We start from the raw sequence: 15,591 nt of genomic DNA, 5'->3' as shown, positions 1-15,591 counted from the left end.
CCATAAGTTTTTTACGAGAGTCCGAGCAGGCTTGAAATTTTTCCGTCAATGCACGTAGTGTCCAAGCTAAGGTAAAAGGCATCTTAGAAACTTGTTATAAGCCGATTTTTGAAAAATTTTCGACCATGAGATATTTTAAAGAACTTGAAGCCACTCCGAATAAACGTAAGATTCATTCAAGGTTCAAGGATACAAGAAAATTGGTTCTTGAAACATACTCCCTAAACCTGGCCGTAAATGCACTGTAAGGACACCGGAAGCCATCGAACGAGTAAGAGGGCGAAATCGACGGAAACTAGATCAATCTGAACGTGAGAGGGCCAAGGAACTGGGAATTTCACAGTCTACCATAAAGAATATTTCAAGAGATTACCTCCAATTGATTCAATACAAAAAACAACGGGCACAACGACAACGGTATGACTGCTCAAGCGGAACGGTGATTGTGAAATTATGTTTTCGGACGAAAAAATATTCCTGCTACAAGATCACCACAATCAACAAAATGATCGAATATATGCAACACACCTTTCTAATATTACTCTGGACAAACCGATTGTTCAAAGGTTCTAGAATGTTTTCAGGGTCATGGCATGAGGATGTTCCTCCAAAAATTTGAAGGTTCCATTACTGTTCATTGAACCTGAAGTTAAAATCAACATTAAATATTACAAAAATAATGTTTTAAAGAACCATTGGCTTCCAATCGTCAAAAAACACTACAAGAATGCACCATATTGCTTCCAACAAGATTTTGCACCGTCTCACCAGCCGAAAGCTACACAGGCTTGGTGTGAGGATAATTTTCCGGATTTCATTTTTTCGAAAGAGTGTTCGGCATCTTCGCTTGGTCTGAATCCTCTCGACTTCTAGGCATTGGGTTGCATGCTAGGTAAACTAGGAAGTACCAAAGGATTGACTGTGGATACTTTCTAGCAAAGAATGTTTAGAGAAGATTTGGAATAAAATGCCTCAGGATATCGAGCGAACCAACTGTAATGTTTTTCAACAACGATTGCCAAAGATTTGAATTGGACAAATTTAAGAAAAATGTTATTGATATATTTTACATGAAATACACTCAAAATTAAAATTTATGCAACGTCTTCGCCCAGTTAGCTTCGGGTGCGATGCTGGCCTTAACAAGCCAGTCATCATATGTTCGAATCTCGGCTGCGCGCTGCTGCTATAGAGTCAGTGAGATCGTTGCACTAGCCCACTAGTAATTGTTCTGTACTATAATAACCAACTGCGAAGTCTGTCAATGAAGAAGGATCAAGTTCTTTATACCCATTGATTCGATTTCTTGCAAGTGCTTTACTTTTAAGACCATTTACTTTACTACGTCTGTCCAATAGCAAAACATTGCGGATAGCGGAATGCTTTAGACTCTGCTTTACTGCGGAGTTGCTACAAAGATTATCTTCAATGAGTCGCAAATAAAAAGTTATGCTTCAAATGTGTTTTGACTAGTAGTTAACTAGTCATCCGTGCACCAAAGAGGGAATTACGTAGCAATCTTTTACCAAAGAGGCTGGTGTATATCTACAAAATTTTCCAGCTATTATCACTAAACATACCGTGAAGGGGTCATTTGACCTCTGTTTATTTTTTCGGTCACTTCCACAACGTTATAACACTATTCCGAAATATATTTAAAACATAATGCAAAGGTTACTGCTCTACTATTTCTCTTTCTATCAAGATATCGATATTTCTGCTCTGCTAGCGAAAAATATTCATAGAGTGCAGTCGGTATTAGTGTTAACTAGTACAGCGAAACCCTCGTTATATGGCACAAAAAGTTATGAGCCGTTCGGTACTCACAAAAACCATGATTAAAAATCGGGGCCTCGGGCTCATCATCCTTAACAGGTATTTACGTAAGGGGCCGCGAGTTGCGGGTGTTTACAACCTCCTGACAGATTGTTTCCGAGAACATCATCTGTTGATCTGTTGGGAGTTTTATCCAGTACAATATCATTTTTATGGAATTTATTGTTCTCACCCAGCTTCCACCCATATGTGGTCTGCTAGGAGGTAAAAAAAATCCACCTAGTGTTTGCTGTTACAAGCTCATCCACGAGGTTATTCTGGACTATGGAGAGCAAATCTTCGCAGAATTTACGTTCTACATCTATAAAATTTCCGTCTCGTGCAAATATGAGAAATTGAATATGAAACAGGACTTGAAATAGGGTGTAAAATTGAACTTGAGATTAAAATTAAATTACATTTGAAATTGGAGCTAAAATTGAATTTTAAATTTTACTTGTATTTGGACATGGAATTGAAATTAATTTAGATCATTTCAAACTTGAAGCTTTAAGTCAAATTGAACTGAAAGTTGGACTTGAAACTAAAACGGCCCTTGAAACTGGACGCGAAATTGTACTTGTGAAGTTGGACTTGAAATTCAAGATGAAATTAAAATTGATTTTAAATTATTAGTAAAAATCGGACATAAAACATCCCAAGCAGCAATTTAAGTTTTATTACGTTCTTCTAGTGGTTTTCATGGCCAATTTCATAAGACCACTGGTAAAACTTTGAGCTCCACTAGAGCCTTCTGATGACCGCTATAAAACTGTCTTCAGACAAATTGTCAGTACCCCACTCTTCAGAAGGTTTTTTATAATCTCTTTAAGAATCAGTGTTGTCAATACAACAAGAAAATGACTTTTTCCGAAATTATAATACATGTTTATTTCGGATCGAAGCAAACTGCGGCCGTGAATGGACGCAAAAATTTTCGTGTCTCAAGTTTTCCTTAAATCTATAATTATTTTATGGAAAAAAGAAGAAAATTACACTTAGAACTAAATATTTACTATACTATATAAGTGTAAATAGTAATAGTGGTATGAAAAAAAGTGAATTTATAGGAAGAAAGAACGATTGTGTTTTGGTCAGAGAAAAGGTGAAAAATGAAATCTGCTGCCGACGATTGCGAATGGGAACGGATTGCCATTTAAATTGGTATTTTGTAAGTGATTGGAATCTAACGTTTCTGGTATGTATGAAGTAATTAGAGTGGCTTGGTAAAATTTAGTGAAAGCAGAAGCAAAGGACAGTTTAAAGAAAACGGAATACAGAAACCAATATGACGTGAGTTTTAAATATTTATTTTATTAGGTTACTAAGCGCGTCCTTGAGTGACCAGAAGTGAAGAGGTCGACTCTCGTGGTCATAGCAACTACATGGCGTTGGTAGTCATGATGTTGTGCTGAAGTTCTTTATTGTTTAATACTTTTCGTTAAACCATTGGCGAATTGCAGTTTCTATCGCTCAAAAACATTTATTTTCGCTTAAGATTTGTATTAATATTCTGATAGTGATTTTAGATGCTATTCTCTACTTGTACAAAGTTTATAAAAGAATATTACTGTCAAATAAGTTTAGGAATGAAAGAGAGAATAATTTCCTTTTTAATTTTTTTTTAATTAATTTTAATTTTTGTTGCTTAAATAAGTAATTAATCTATACTAACATATCTTTAGTAGCATGGTAGCTGCTATCCTATATCTATTTTCAGAGAGCGAAAAAAGGCGCTATATCCTTGGCCTATTGCAGCTTGGCTTGTGGTTAATGCCATAAGTTCATCCCCGAGGGTCTGGAGTATTACTTAACTTTTATTAGCAATGATACTCCCAACGCTTACAATTTACACTTATAAATATAGGAACGGTTGGTACGAGACGTCCCCGTTTCTTCTTCCCATGTTGATTTGAAATGTATCTATGTGTGAATAACTTATCCACACAAGATTCATTTCGTATAATCGTCTTCGCGGCAATACTTCACAGTTGGCCTGGCCGATTAAACATTTGCAATATATCTCGAATATTATGCAAATGTTAATACAGACAAGAAAATAATTTGAAATATTTCTATGATTAGCAATATTTAAAATTATTTCCAGGAATCCTTAATTGTGGCTGTGATGGTATTAATAAGAATAAGAATAAGAATAAGAATAAGAATAAGAATAAGAATAAGAATAAGAATAAGAATAAGAATAAGAATAAGAATAAGAATAAGAATAAGAATAAGAATAAGAATAAGAATAAGAATAAGAATAAGAATAAGAATAAGAATAAGAATAAGAATAAGAATAAGAATAAGAATAAGAATAAGAATAAGAATAAGAATAAGAATAAGAATAAGAATAAGAATAAGAATAAGAATAAGAATAAGAATAAGAATAAGAATAAGAATAAGAATAAGAATAAGAATAAGAATAAGAATAAGAATAAGAATAAGAATAAGAATAAGAATAAGAATAAGAATAAGAATAAGAATAAGAATAAGAATAAGAATAAGAATAAGAATAAGAATAAGAATAAGAATAAGAATAAGAATAAGAATAAGAATAAGAATAAGAATAAGAATAAGAATAAGAATAAGAATAAGAATAAGAATAAGAATAAGAATAAGAATAAGAATAAGAATAAGAATAAGAATAAGAATTATAATACATGTTTATTTCGCGTGACGCGATTAAAATTTTCCAGTGCTAAAATTTGCCTGTAATTTATATAATCTTGAACAATTTTTGAGAACTTTTAGCGTTTACAAGATTTGATCGTCACAGATCAGCGTAGCGTAGGAATGTAGCAGTTTCTAGTTGTCTAGTTTGTTAGTGCAATACAGTAAGATTTACATTTTTAATTAGCATATAATTAAATCAACTTATTTTAAACAGTCACGTAGCGTAGCGTAGATAAATATATTATATTTACAATATAGTTCACTTCGCAAAGTCTCATATATTGTTGTTGCAGTTGAAAACCGTAATGATCGACGTGCGACATTCGGTTTTATTCATGTTCTGTGTGTCGCAACTACGTCGCAGGTGGTGCGCTGTATAGCGCATCAATGTGCGAACACAGCGCACCACGTGCGACGTAGTTGCGACACACAGAACAAGTATAAAACCGAATGTCGCACGTCGATTATTACGGTTTTCAACTGCAACAACAATATATCCGAGAAGACGCAAAAGCAACACTCTCTTGCGGACAAAAAGGTGACTAAAAGCTTTTTGTAATAAAAAATTTTAAGCGTGCAACCAATGCATAAGTAAAAGGTGCGGTAGATAAAATGTGCTGTCTCTAACGTTATGACGTCGTTCATCTAGATTGTAACGCTAGGTATAAAAATTAATTGTTGATAGTAGAAACAGCAAGAAAAATTAACAAAACCTTCAATTACAATTGCACGATGATTTAAACAACAAGAACAAAAAAGTCACTGGATAGAATTGGTCAAAAACAATTTATCCCGGGCACCGAGTTATCCGGGTGATCATTTCTGCACCAAATTTTCAAAAGGGCCAATCTGAAAAATGTAAAGGAAAAGAGTAAGAGTTTTTTCCCTTTGGGTCAAATTTTGATCCTGGTGCCATTAGCTTGGAATTTGGTTTATTTTTTTTTTCAAATTTACCAATATTGAATTGTCTCGTGAAACAAGTCGCGTGTCACCGTACATCCGTGCAATCGTTAAAGAGTGTATGAAACAGAATGGTTTTTAACAATAATTCTTCATTCACTCACGAATCAAGATAGAATTCACAAAATGGCGAATGTCGCAGGTGCAAACAAAACTGGTGAGAGTTATTTTTGCTGGACCAGCATAAGAAAATCAACTCTCACCCGGTTGGTTTACGCTTGCGACATTCGCCCTTTTGTTGTTTCTGTCTTCATAAAGGCAATTCCATCATGAGTGTAAAAGGGATGATGGAGTTTCGTAGACGCGCATTGAAGATAGAACCAACAAAACGGCAAATGTCGCAACCGTGAACAAACCGAGCGAGAGCTGATTTTCTTAGAATTGGCTAAATTCTATACTGAAAGTTGAGTTGTTTCCGATAGACGTGTCGAATTTATGGTGTACATTGGTAATCTTTTATGCCGCAATGGCGCTAGTAGTCGCGTCTTGAGAATTTTAGAAGAGTGAACTATATTGTTAATATAATATATTTGATTTAGGTAAGTATAGCAAGTAAGATCGTTAAATTTGAATTTTTGAGTCGCCGGTCAATTATGTGTGCAATTTAAAATTGATATTTTTCGGTGAATACGATGAAAAAATTTTCCCTTTTCTTTACGTTTCGGCTAACTGATTTCCTATTTAGCCATCTTCAGAATCTTTATTACAAAAGAAAAAGTAAAATATTGTTTTTCTTTTGTAATAAAGATTTTGAAGATGACTGAATAGGATATCAGTAAGCCGAAACGTAAAGGAAAGGGAAAGTTTTTTCATCGTATTCACCGAAAAATATCAATTTTAAATTGCACACACAAGTAAGATCTTTGGTTTTAGAACAAGCATATGTATAATCCTTAAGTTTCAAATGTTTTTACTGGCGACTTTGCGCAATACTTTTTTCTGACGACACAGCGTTTTCTGATTCGCAACTTGTTTTCGATTTCTTCACTGACAAACCGGCCGTCTCTGACAGCCCGGCAAAGCGCTGCCTTTTCAATTAAATGTATGCGTAGGTACGGCGTAGCACGGAGGGCATACGCAACAATCAGGCTATAAGCTCAAGTAGTGCTATTACGCTCTGCCGAAAGCAGCAATAAAACTAATTATGATTTTCGCTACTTGACACCCAGCGCCACCATTTAATGAAACTTTTCGCGTTGTTCGACAAAGCTATACTGTGTAAAGCTCGTTGTTTGGCAAAAAAGCTAAATCAGTCATTCAGCGTTGTTAACTTGAAAATATATTACCGTGAGATAAAACTACGAGGTATACATATACACTTATACAGCCCTAAGGGTTGTACGAAAGGGTGACGTAGGACTATATCAGATCATTAGATCAGAGACTAATGTAAACTGCATTTCTGGCATATGTATGTTTATAAGAATCTGTGAGTGTCATTGTTGTGAATGTTTGAAAAAGAAGAGCGAAATATTCAGATTCAATTCTTCATTGAATGCAATGGTGGCTTGGAAATACGTGGACAGCACCTGCAACCATTGAGGCATAGATTTTTTTTAAAATCACTTGTGTACTTGTAGTGGAAATAATAATGAACGACCAGCCCGCAGATTATTGTATTAAATATTATTATGCGTAGCTTGACATGTTTCAATAATTTTACTTTAACTCGCTTGTGGCCATTAAAAGGGCCATTGCTTACAAATAACATTGAAGTCAAAGCACGTTCATCGCAAATATGGCGTGCCATTCGAATGTCTTTCTCTTTTGATATGAATGGCAACAGGCACGTAAATTAGCGGCGTCGATTCACTGTTTCTTGCTCCGAGAAGGTATTACTAGTTTTACTTTCACAGCTTACCGCTTGTTACATAGCAGAAAATATGGCAATTTGGTTTGCTTAATTAGTATGGGAGCCCCCACCCCTCTTAGAAGGGAAAGGGTTCTCAGTACACCATTGAAAAAATTTCTGCCTTCTAAAACCCCTACTTGCCAAATTTGGTCCCATTTGCTTGATTAGTTCTCGAATGTTGAGGAAATTTGTGTTTCAATTGTATAGGAGCTCCCCTCTTACGCCCTCCGTAAAATTGCTTTCTTATCCCTTACTCATTTAATCTATCCAACGACATATAAATTGTTCAGTTTCGTTCAGTAGTTTAGTAGTTGTAACCATTTGAAATCGTTCATTCAAACGTTACACTTCTATTTTAGTTTTCACAAAGTGCTACCCAGTCCCAGTATAGTAAACAAAAACGTAGTCCTACGTCAAAAAGTTAAAGTTTTGCTGACAGATTATCCTGATCGATTTGGTTTATAGCGACCATGATAAAATATCCGATACAATAAATAATAAATTTTCCGTAGTTGTGCAGCATATGCGCATTAATTTTATCGTACACGGCTGTTTCAGTTTCTCTTTTACCGCTACTGCAATCTGATGTTGCTGCCGGGAGCAAAGTCGAAAGTTTCTCATTTAAAGAGCATAATGAACAAATTCTTTGAATGAGAAAAGTGTTTCTTTTTGAGTTTTTCTTATTTTCTCTTTGTGTGGGTGGATTTCACAACTGTTTCATCACTTCTGCTCATTGTGATGAAGGCAAAAGTTGCAGTTAGTTTCAGTTTCAAATAAGGAACAAAGGTTTTTTTCTTTCTTTTCTGATAGGGAACAAACGGAGGGTTCATGCACTATGGGAATTTTCATTATGATAACAGATGCACAAGTGACTGCGAGACCAAAAAGCCCCTAGTAAGAACGGGCATTCAGCTAGTTTTAAAATATTTGTTTGTCATTCTCGAAGAGGCTTGCAAAATTTGGCAACGGAGAAATGAAAACTTTGTACCCAAGTTTAACACATCAGAAACCTCTCTAAACTAACCTTAAATACGACAACTTCAAAGTGTTTGTCTTGTCATTGAATTCAAGAGAGAGTCAGTTTTCTGTCTGATATCAAAACTAAACAATAAGGGAAAAGTGACATGCTTTTAAATATTCAGTGGTAATAATATGAAACCACATAACATTACATTGGTAGGATCCAATGTTTTCATATTGGTATCGCATATAAAGCGTACAGCACTATATTTGAGATTAACTCAAACAAACTACCAAACCACAGCTGCACACTCAGATGCAATAATATCCAGTATCACATCAATGCATCGATATCAGCCGCAAGCTGAGCCAACAGGATCGTTCATAAGGAAACCTCAACACCACTGGCAGCAGTGCAATATACCTAAGTACAACACCACTGAAGAATATAGCTCGTTGGCTCGTTACTTGCGTTTCAAATCGACTTCCTACCAGTCAGTCTCAGTAGTGATGCACCGCTAGAAGACAAGATGCACCGACTGTACGTACGCTAACGAATTTTACAATCCACAATCCTATGACGGTAGTTTGAGGAGGAAATACCCGACCGACTGATGCTGACAATAAAATGAGGTGTAAATTTTTCCACCAGCACTTAATCGGAAGGTACCAACTTAGTTAGAAACTATCTAGTTTTATTCCTTTTGCTTGCTTTGCAAGCAATAAAGAGCATAAATAAAAGTTTTACACTTGTGCAAGCTTGTATAACATCCGAGTGGAAACTACAAGTTAGCGATTAAGTTGTGCATTTCTCATTTTTTATTGAATGGTTTTCGAACATAGCTTTTTAATAAAAGTAGAATGCTTACAGTTGAACCACTTTCCCGCTGCTGGTAGACAGTATTGCATCAATTTTTTTGTGTGCTCAAAATGAACAAAGCTCTAAAAAGGATGAGTCGGGTTATATCTACTTGATGTGAAGTGAATTTGAGACGAATTGGCGCGGTAATCCCTTCTGACCTGGCTGGTAACGAACGGTTGCAGTTGGTTGGCTGGATGTTGGCGGAACAGCTTTGTGCAATATTCCCGACGTTCCGTCTGTTTACACCAGTGTGCCAGTGCCAGTGAGTGTGGCACCGGACCGACCGGTCCGGGTGGTGGCAAGAAACGAGCAACGTGCCCTGAAGTCACGTTGCGATTCGGAACGAATAACTTCCCAGATTATCTGTCGATGATGGTAATTTATTGATTGAGTACAAGACGGAACTGCATACCATACCGACTGCTGCTGCTGCTGCTGTATATTGCTGGAGATTTGTTGCTCGTATCCTATAAAAGTGGTTCTCTCAACCGCTCAAGGAAGGTAGATTAGAATAAAAGGATGGAACTTTTTTATAGGGAACAATTTATTTTATACCTACGTACAACTTGATTGCCTTGGTTGAATTTGTGGTGAATCAAGCAAACAGCCGGGAACCGATATTATTAGAGCTTCAGTAATTTCCACTTCAAGATCAGATTTTAATTTCCAAGTAGTTGTGGCAATCTTTGCTCCAAACTTACATGTAGATGTTAGGAAACTTTGCTCAACTTACCAGCAGAGTAAGTTTTTCGCTGTTCTAATTGTTGTAAATGACAAGTGCAAGAAAGGGAAACCGATTCGCAGAGAAAGTTTTCTCAAATCAAGATAGTGTTTAGAGCAGCAGCTGAAGGGTTTTCCAACTAAAATTGCCCGGGTAGGGTCGGTCGTTAGTAAGTGAAAAGTTTTGCTGAATTTGTTCACATTCGATCTGATGATGAAACATACAACCAACTTTATTTCCGGTTACAGCATTCTTGGAAGATACTTTGATGCTGCAACGGGTTATTTTACGATGTGTTCAAATCTTCTGATCACAAGTTAATGTTTAACCACAGCAGATTTGCTTATCATTTTCCTGATGCCACCACTGACTCTTTCCACGTTTATTTTGCAGCTTATTTTCCGACCTGAAATCGCTGGCCGGTACGGTTCTGCTGAGCCTTTTGGCGTCTCTCTTCATGAGCCAGCTGCTGTTTGTGATCGGCGTGGGAGGCGTTCAGGTGAGTACTCTCAGCGTTAAGAGAAATATAAAAAAATACCGCGATAATTTAATCTGTGTAAAGGATCCTCCTGCGGCACACCGTACGCGATAGCTGGAATGATTTTTTAACGGCTTTCAACGTTGGGACTTACCTACCGTGGCGCTTGCGGTACCGTCGTCGTCCGACTCGTGCTAATTAAAAACGTTGGAGTGGTCTTCTGCTCAGCTCGGAACGATGGCCGAGCTAATTTGAACCGACTGTGGAAACTTTTCCACGCTCTGCTGTCGATTCCATGGCATCCAGCTGTTGTGTAACAGGCAATTAGCTTGACACTACGCTGAAGAGGGTTGACGGCTTTAGTATGAGAGCAAGTTTTGTAATGTTTTCTACTTCCGCTTCAGTACCTATCCGATTCAACAATCCAGGAAATTGTTCCTGCGAAGTCGGGAGTTAGCGAAATATTGTTCATTTGGGTATGCATTCGCACGAGTGCCCTCGAAAGTATTTTAGAATATTATTTGCAATCACCAGTGTGCTCTCAGCTTGAAAGAAAGTGACACAGACATCAAGACATCAGATTAAAAAAACAGATTTTAAGACAAAAAAGGGACACGGAGAAAATGGGAGGGAAAACGAGGCAAAAACGGTGACACTACAGCATAGATGAAAACCTGATGTGATAAGAAGATAAATGATAGTAAAGAAAGAAAAGCATAAAGAAAACGAGAAACGAAAAAGAAAATGAGGATAAGTTAGACAAAACAGAAGGAAAATAGAAGCAAAGATAGAGAAATAACGGGACAAAAAGGGAGAAAAAACGGGATAAAAAAGCAAGAAAATAAAAAGAAAAAATAATGGAAGGTAGGGAAATGGAGAAACGAGAACAGAAAATACGAAAACCGGGACTGAAAAGAAAAAAAAACGAGAAAAGATGAAATTGGAATTGGAAATAAAAGATAAAACGAGAAAGAAAAGCATAGCGTGACATAATAAGAACGAAGGAGACGAAGACGAGCAACGGGATAGAAAAAACGACAAAAACGAAAAAAGACGTAAACCTGGACCGAAAGAGTTGAAAAGGAACAGAAAACGAAAAAATAACGCGGGACATGGACAGAGGAAAAATGCGCATGAAAACGAAACAAAAAAATGAAACAACAAGGCAAAAACCGGAACGGAGGAGATTCAGGACGAGGCATAAAAACAGGAAAAACGGAACAAAGAAAGAGGTAAAACAGAAGAGAAAAAGACGCGAAACTGGAAATAAAAAAAAAGGAACCCCGAGGAGGAAAGGGAAATAAGAGAGCCAACAATAGAATAAACATGACAGAAAAAGAAGAAAAACAAGGCAAATAGAAACGGAACAAACGAAGGGGAACAACCAAAATGAAAGGAGATAAAAGACGTCAGAAAAAGATGGAAAATGCAAACGAAAAAAGGACAAAGAGAACAAAATGTTGCAATACGGAAAAGAAAAGAACAAAAAACATGAAACAGGACATCAAATAACAAAAAAAATGGGACAGAAAACGAAGAAAAGCGGAACAATAAAACAGGAAACATGTGAGAGAAAAAAAGTTATCGAACGAACGGTACAGAAAAGGTTGAAATACGGAACACAGAAAAAAGGGAAACGTGTGAGTGAATAAGACGAAAAATGTCAATCCTAATTTCAAGTAAAACTTCGTGTTTAATTTCGTGTCCATATCCAGTTTGTAGCAAAACTTCTAGTTCAAATCAGTCCAAACTGAAATCTAATTTAATGTCCAATGTCAAGTTCAATTTTAAGTTCAATTTCAACTCTGATTTCTAGTCCAGTGGGACAATTGCATCTGACACTTCTGAGTTTTCAACTTAATCGGCTAGTACTTATGTGATAAGAGATAAGTAATACTATATTCGCCATCCTCCGATTACCCGCTTTTTCCAGGTAAAAACGTGCCTCTGAAAGGGCCCCAGCCTTTATTTATATCTGAGCAAGCTAGTGTTATGCCAACAAGCGATAGAGTCTTGGGAAAAAATCTTGGGAAAACTATCAAACCATTGCCACGAGGGAGAATTTGACCAAGTATCGACGAGCGCGAAATGAGTTGAGCTCGATCTTGAGGAGGAAAAAGCGCAAGCAGGAGGGCAGAGATCGGGAAGAGCTATAATAAGTATTCCCGGCTAATGAGGCGCGCAAGTTCTACGAGATGGTGAACCAATCTCGTGGAGGATACCCAAATTAGTCCAAATTAGTCCGAATCCTATCTAAATTGGTTCAAATCCCATCCAAATTAGTTCACATCCGACTAAACTCATCCATAGCCAATTAGAATTAGTTCATATCCGATCAAAATTAGTTCAAATGGCAAATTAGGCCAATCCAGACCGCACTCAATCTAAATTAGTTCAAATCCCCATTATCTCCTATCCAACTTAAATCATCTAACTCCAATCGCAATTAAAGCTAATCCGATACATCAGTCTAATTCCTATCTAAATTTGTTCAAATCTCAATGAAACTAGTTTGTTTCCAATGGAAAATTGTTTATATCAAATACAAATCAAATAGAAATTAGTTCAAATCTAATCCAAATCATTCCAAATTGAAGCGAACTCGGTCCAAATCAGTCCAAATTCTATCTAATTCAGAGCAAATCCGATTAAAATTAGTTCATATCCGTCCAAAATCATCCCAATTCAATCAAAATTAGTTCAAAGTTACTCCAAATCAGTGCAATTTTGAACAAAATCAGACCAAATCCGACCAAATAAGACCGAAACCAATCAAAAATGGTCAAAATTCAATCCAAATTTGACCAAATTCGATCCTAATCAGTCCAAATTCAATCCAAATGACTTCAAACCCAACCTAATTCGAGCAAATTTATCCAAATCCGACCGAAATCATAGGATCAAACGATTCGAAATTCGTTTAAAGCTTCTCCGAATCAGTGCAAATGAGTTCCAATTTAGTCCAAATCCACTACAAATCAGATCATGTCCGATCAAAATCATCCAAAACCAGTTTATTTAGAGTAAATTAATTCAAAACCGACCAAAATCATCTATATCTAATCGACATTAATCCGTATCAGTCCAAAACCAATCTAAATTTGTTCAAATCCAATCCACACTGGTCTAAAACCAATCTAATCCAACTAAATCCAACCAAAATCATCCAAATCGAATGAAAATTGGTTAAAAACTACTCCAGTTCATTGGATATTCGATCCAATTTAGTTCAAAACCAATCAAAATTAGTTCAAATCTGACTGAAATCTTCTGAATCCAATCGAAATTAGTCCAAAGCTATGCAATTTAGCGCAAATCGGATAAAATTAAACCGAATCCAATCGAAATTTGCCCAAATCCAATATAATTTCATAGAAATTGGTCCAATCCTAATACAAATCGGTCTAAATTAAATCCAAATCTATGAAAAATAGTCCAAATCCTATCTAATACGTTTAAAACTAGTCCACATCCAACCAAAATCATACGAATTCAAACGAAATTAATCTAAAGCTACTCCAAAACAGTGCAATTCCGATCCAAATTTGACTAAATCCGACCGAAATCATCTAAAACGAATCGAAATTTGTTCAAAGCTTCTCCGAATCAGTGCAGATTCGTACCAATTTAGTCCAAATCCAATACAAATTAGTTTATGTTCGATCAAAATCATCCAAAACAAATCTTATTTAAGCAGATTAGTTCAAATCCAACCAAAAACATCCAAATTCAATCGAAATTAATCCAATCGGTCCAAATCCAATCTAAATTTGTTCAAATCCAGCCCAGATTATTCCAAAACCAGTCTAATCCGACCAAATTAGACCAAATCCAACCAAAATCATCCAAATAGATTCGAAATTGGTCCAAAACCACTCCAGTTCAGTGGAAATCTGGAATCCAATTTAATCCAAATCCAAGACAAATTAGACAAGCGAAATTACTCCAAAGCCATGCAATGGGGCGCCAATATGACCAAATGAGTTCGAATTTAATCGAAAATTGCTCAAATCCAATTCAAATCGATTCAAAATCCATCAAAACCAGTACAAATCATCCTAAATCTCTTAAAATTAGTCCACATCCGGCCAAATTATCCAAATTCAATCCAAATTAGTCCAAAGCTACTCTAAATCAGTGCAGCTTCGATCCAAATTCGAAATCCCGATTCCGAACGAATTAGATCGAATCCAATTTAAAATTGTCTAAGTTCAATTCAAGTTTGCCCAATGCCCACCCAATCAGTCCAAATTCAATTTTAATTACTTCAAAACTAATCCAAATTCAATCGTAATTAATCCAAATTGGTCCAAATACAATCTAAATTTGTTAAAAACCAAGCCAGATTAGACTAATCTCAAGTTTTTTAGTCTTGACCTTGAAATGCGGTCATACATATATATTAATATTTTTTTGAAACGATGGTTCTACAATTGATGAAGGGACGGTAGGGAAAGAAATGAAAATTTTTTGGTGAAGGTGGGGAAGAGCGGAAAGGAAGGGGGGGGGGTGGTATTGGTAGCTATGCTTGACAAGTAGTCATTTTGACTCCTACCTTTTGTCCAATACTGGAAGGTGCATGAGTCGAACCAAGCTATAATCTGAGATAATAACCGGATTCGAACCCACAACACCCGCCAGGGCATGTGGTTCGCTGTTACTTGTACCTTTGAACCATAGAGGCGCTGGACAAAAGGAGACCGCAAAATCCACTTCTCAAGGATAGCGACGCGTTAGGTTGGGTTATCGACACATTGTGCCGCTTCCTACATCAATTGCAGATTACCACCAAGCGTGAAGTTTTTAATCTAACTACGGTTTACTTTCAGGACGACGACACTATGCCGGCCCTTACGACTTGCAAGGTACTGCACGTGACGTTGTTCGTCTGTCAGCTTGTGTTAGCCGCGTTTCTCGGCGCGGGTTTCCGAGGGATACCCCCCCCCCCCTTCCTTTCCGCTCTTCCCCACCTTCACCAAAAAAATTTCATTTCTTTCCCTACCGTCCCTTCATCAATTGTAGAACCGTCGTTTCAAAAAAATATTGAACCAGATTAGTCCAAAACCTATCTAATCCAACGAAATTAGTTCAAATTCAACCAAAATCATCTAGATCGTATTGCAAGTGTTCTGAAACTGCTCTAGTTCAGTGGAAATCCGATCCAGTTTAGTCCAAATCTAATACAAATTTGTTTAAATCTGATCAAAATATGCTAAATCCAATCGAAATTAGTCAAAAGCAATGCAATGTGGCGCCAATATGACCAA

At 36.5% G+C, this 15,591-nt stretch overlaps 1 protein-coding gene across 1 annotated transcript in view; it reads left to right on the top strand.

The window, feature by feature from the left end:
- The window catches only part of LOC128743144 (cadherin EGF LAG seven-pass G-type receptor 1-like), a 117,049-nt gene that overhangs the window by 19,845 nt on the left and 81,613 nt on the right, over positions 1–15,591 (top strand). Inside the window, exon 2 of the mRNA XM_053839669.1 lies at positions 10,240–10,345. Coding sequence (XP_053695644.1) covers positions 10,240–10,345 — 106 coding nt within the window. The remainder of the gene's footprint in view (positions 1–10,239; positions 10,346–15,591) is intronic.

Source organism: Sabethes cyaneus, chromosome 3 (genome assembly GCF_943734655.1).
Source record: "Sabethes cyaneus chromosome 3, idSabCyanKW18_F2, whole genome shotgun sequence".
NCBI lineage: Eukaryota > Metazoa > Arthropoda > Insecta > Diptera > Culicidae > Sabethes > Sabethes cyaneus.
Note: the sequence above shows the minus strand (reverse complement) of the source record. Positions and strands in the feature narration are given on the sequence as shown.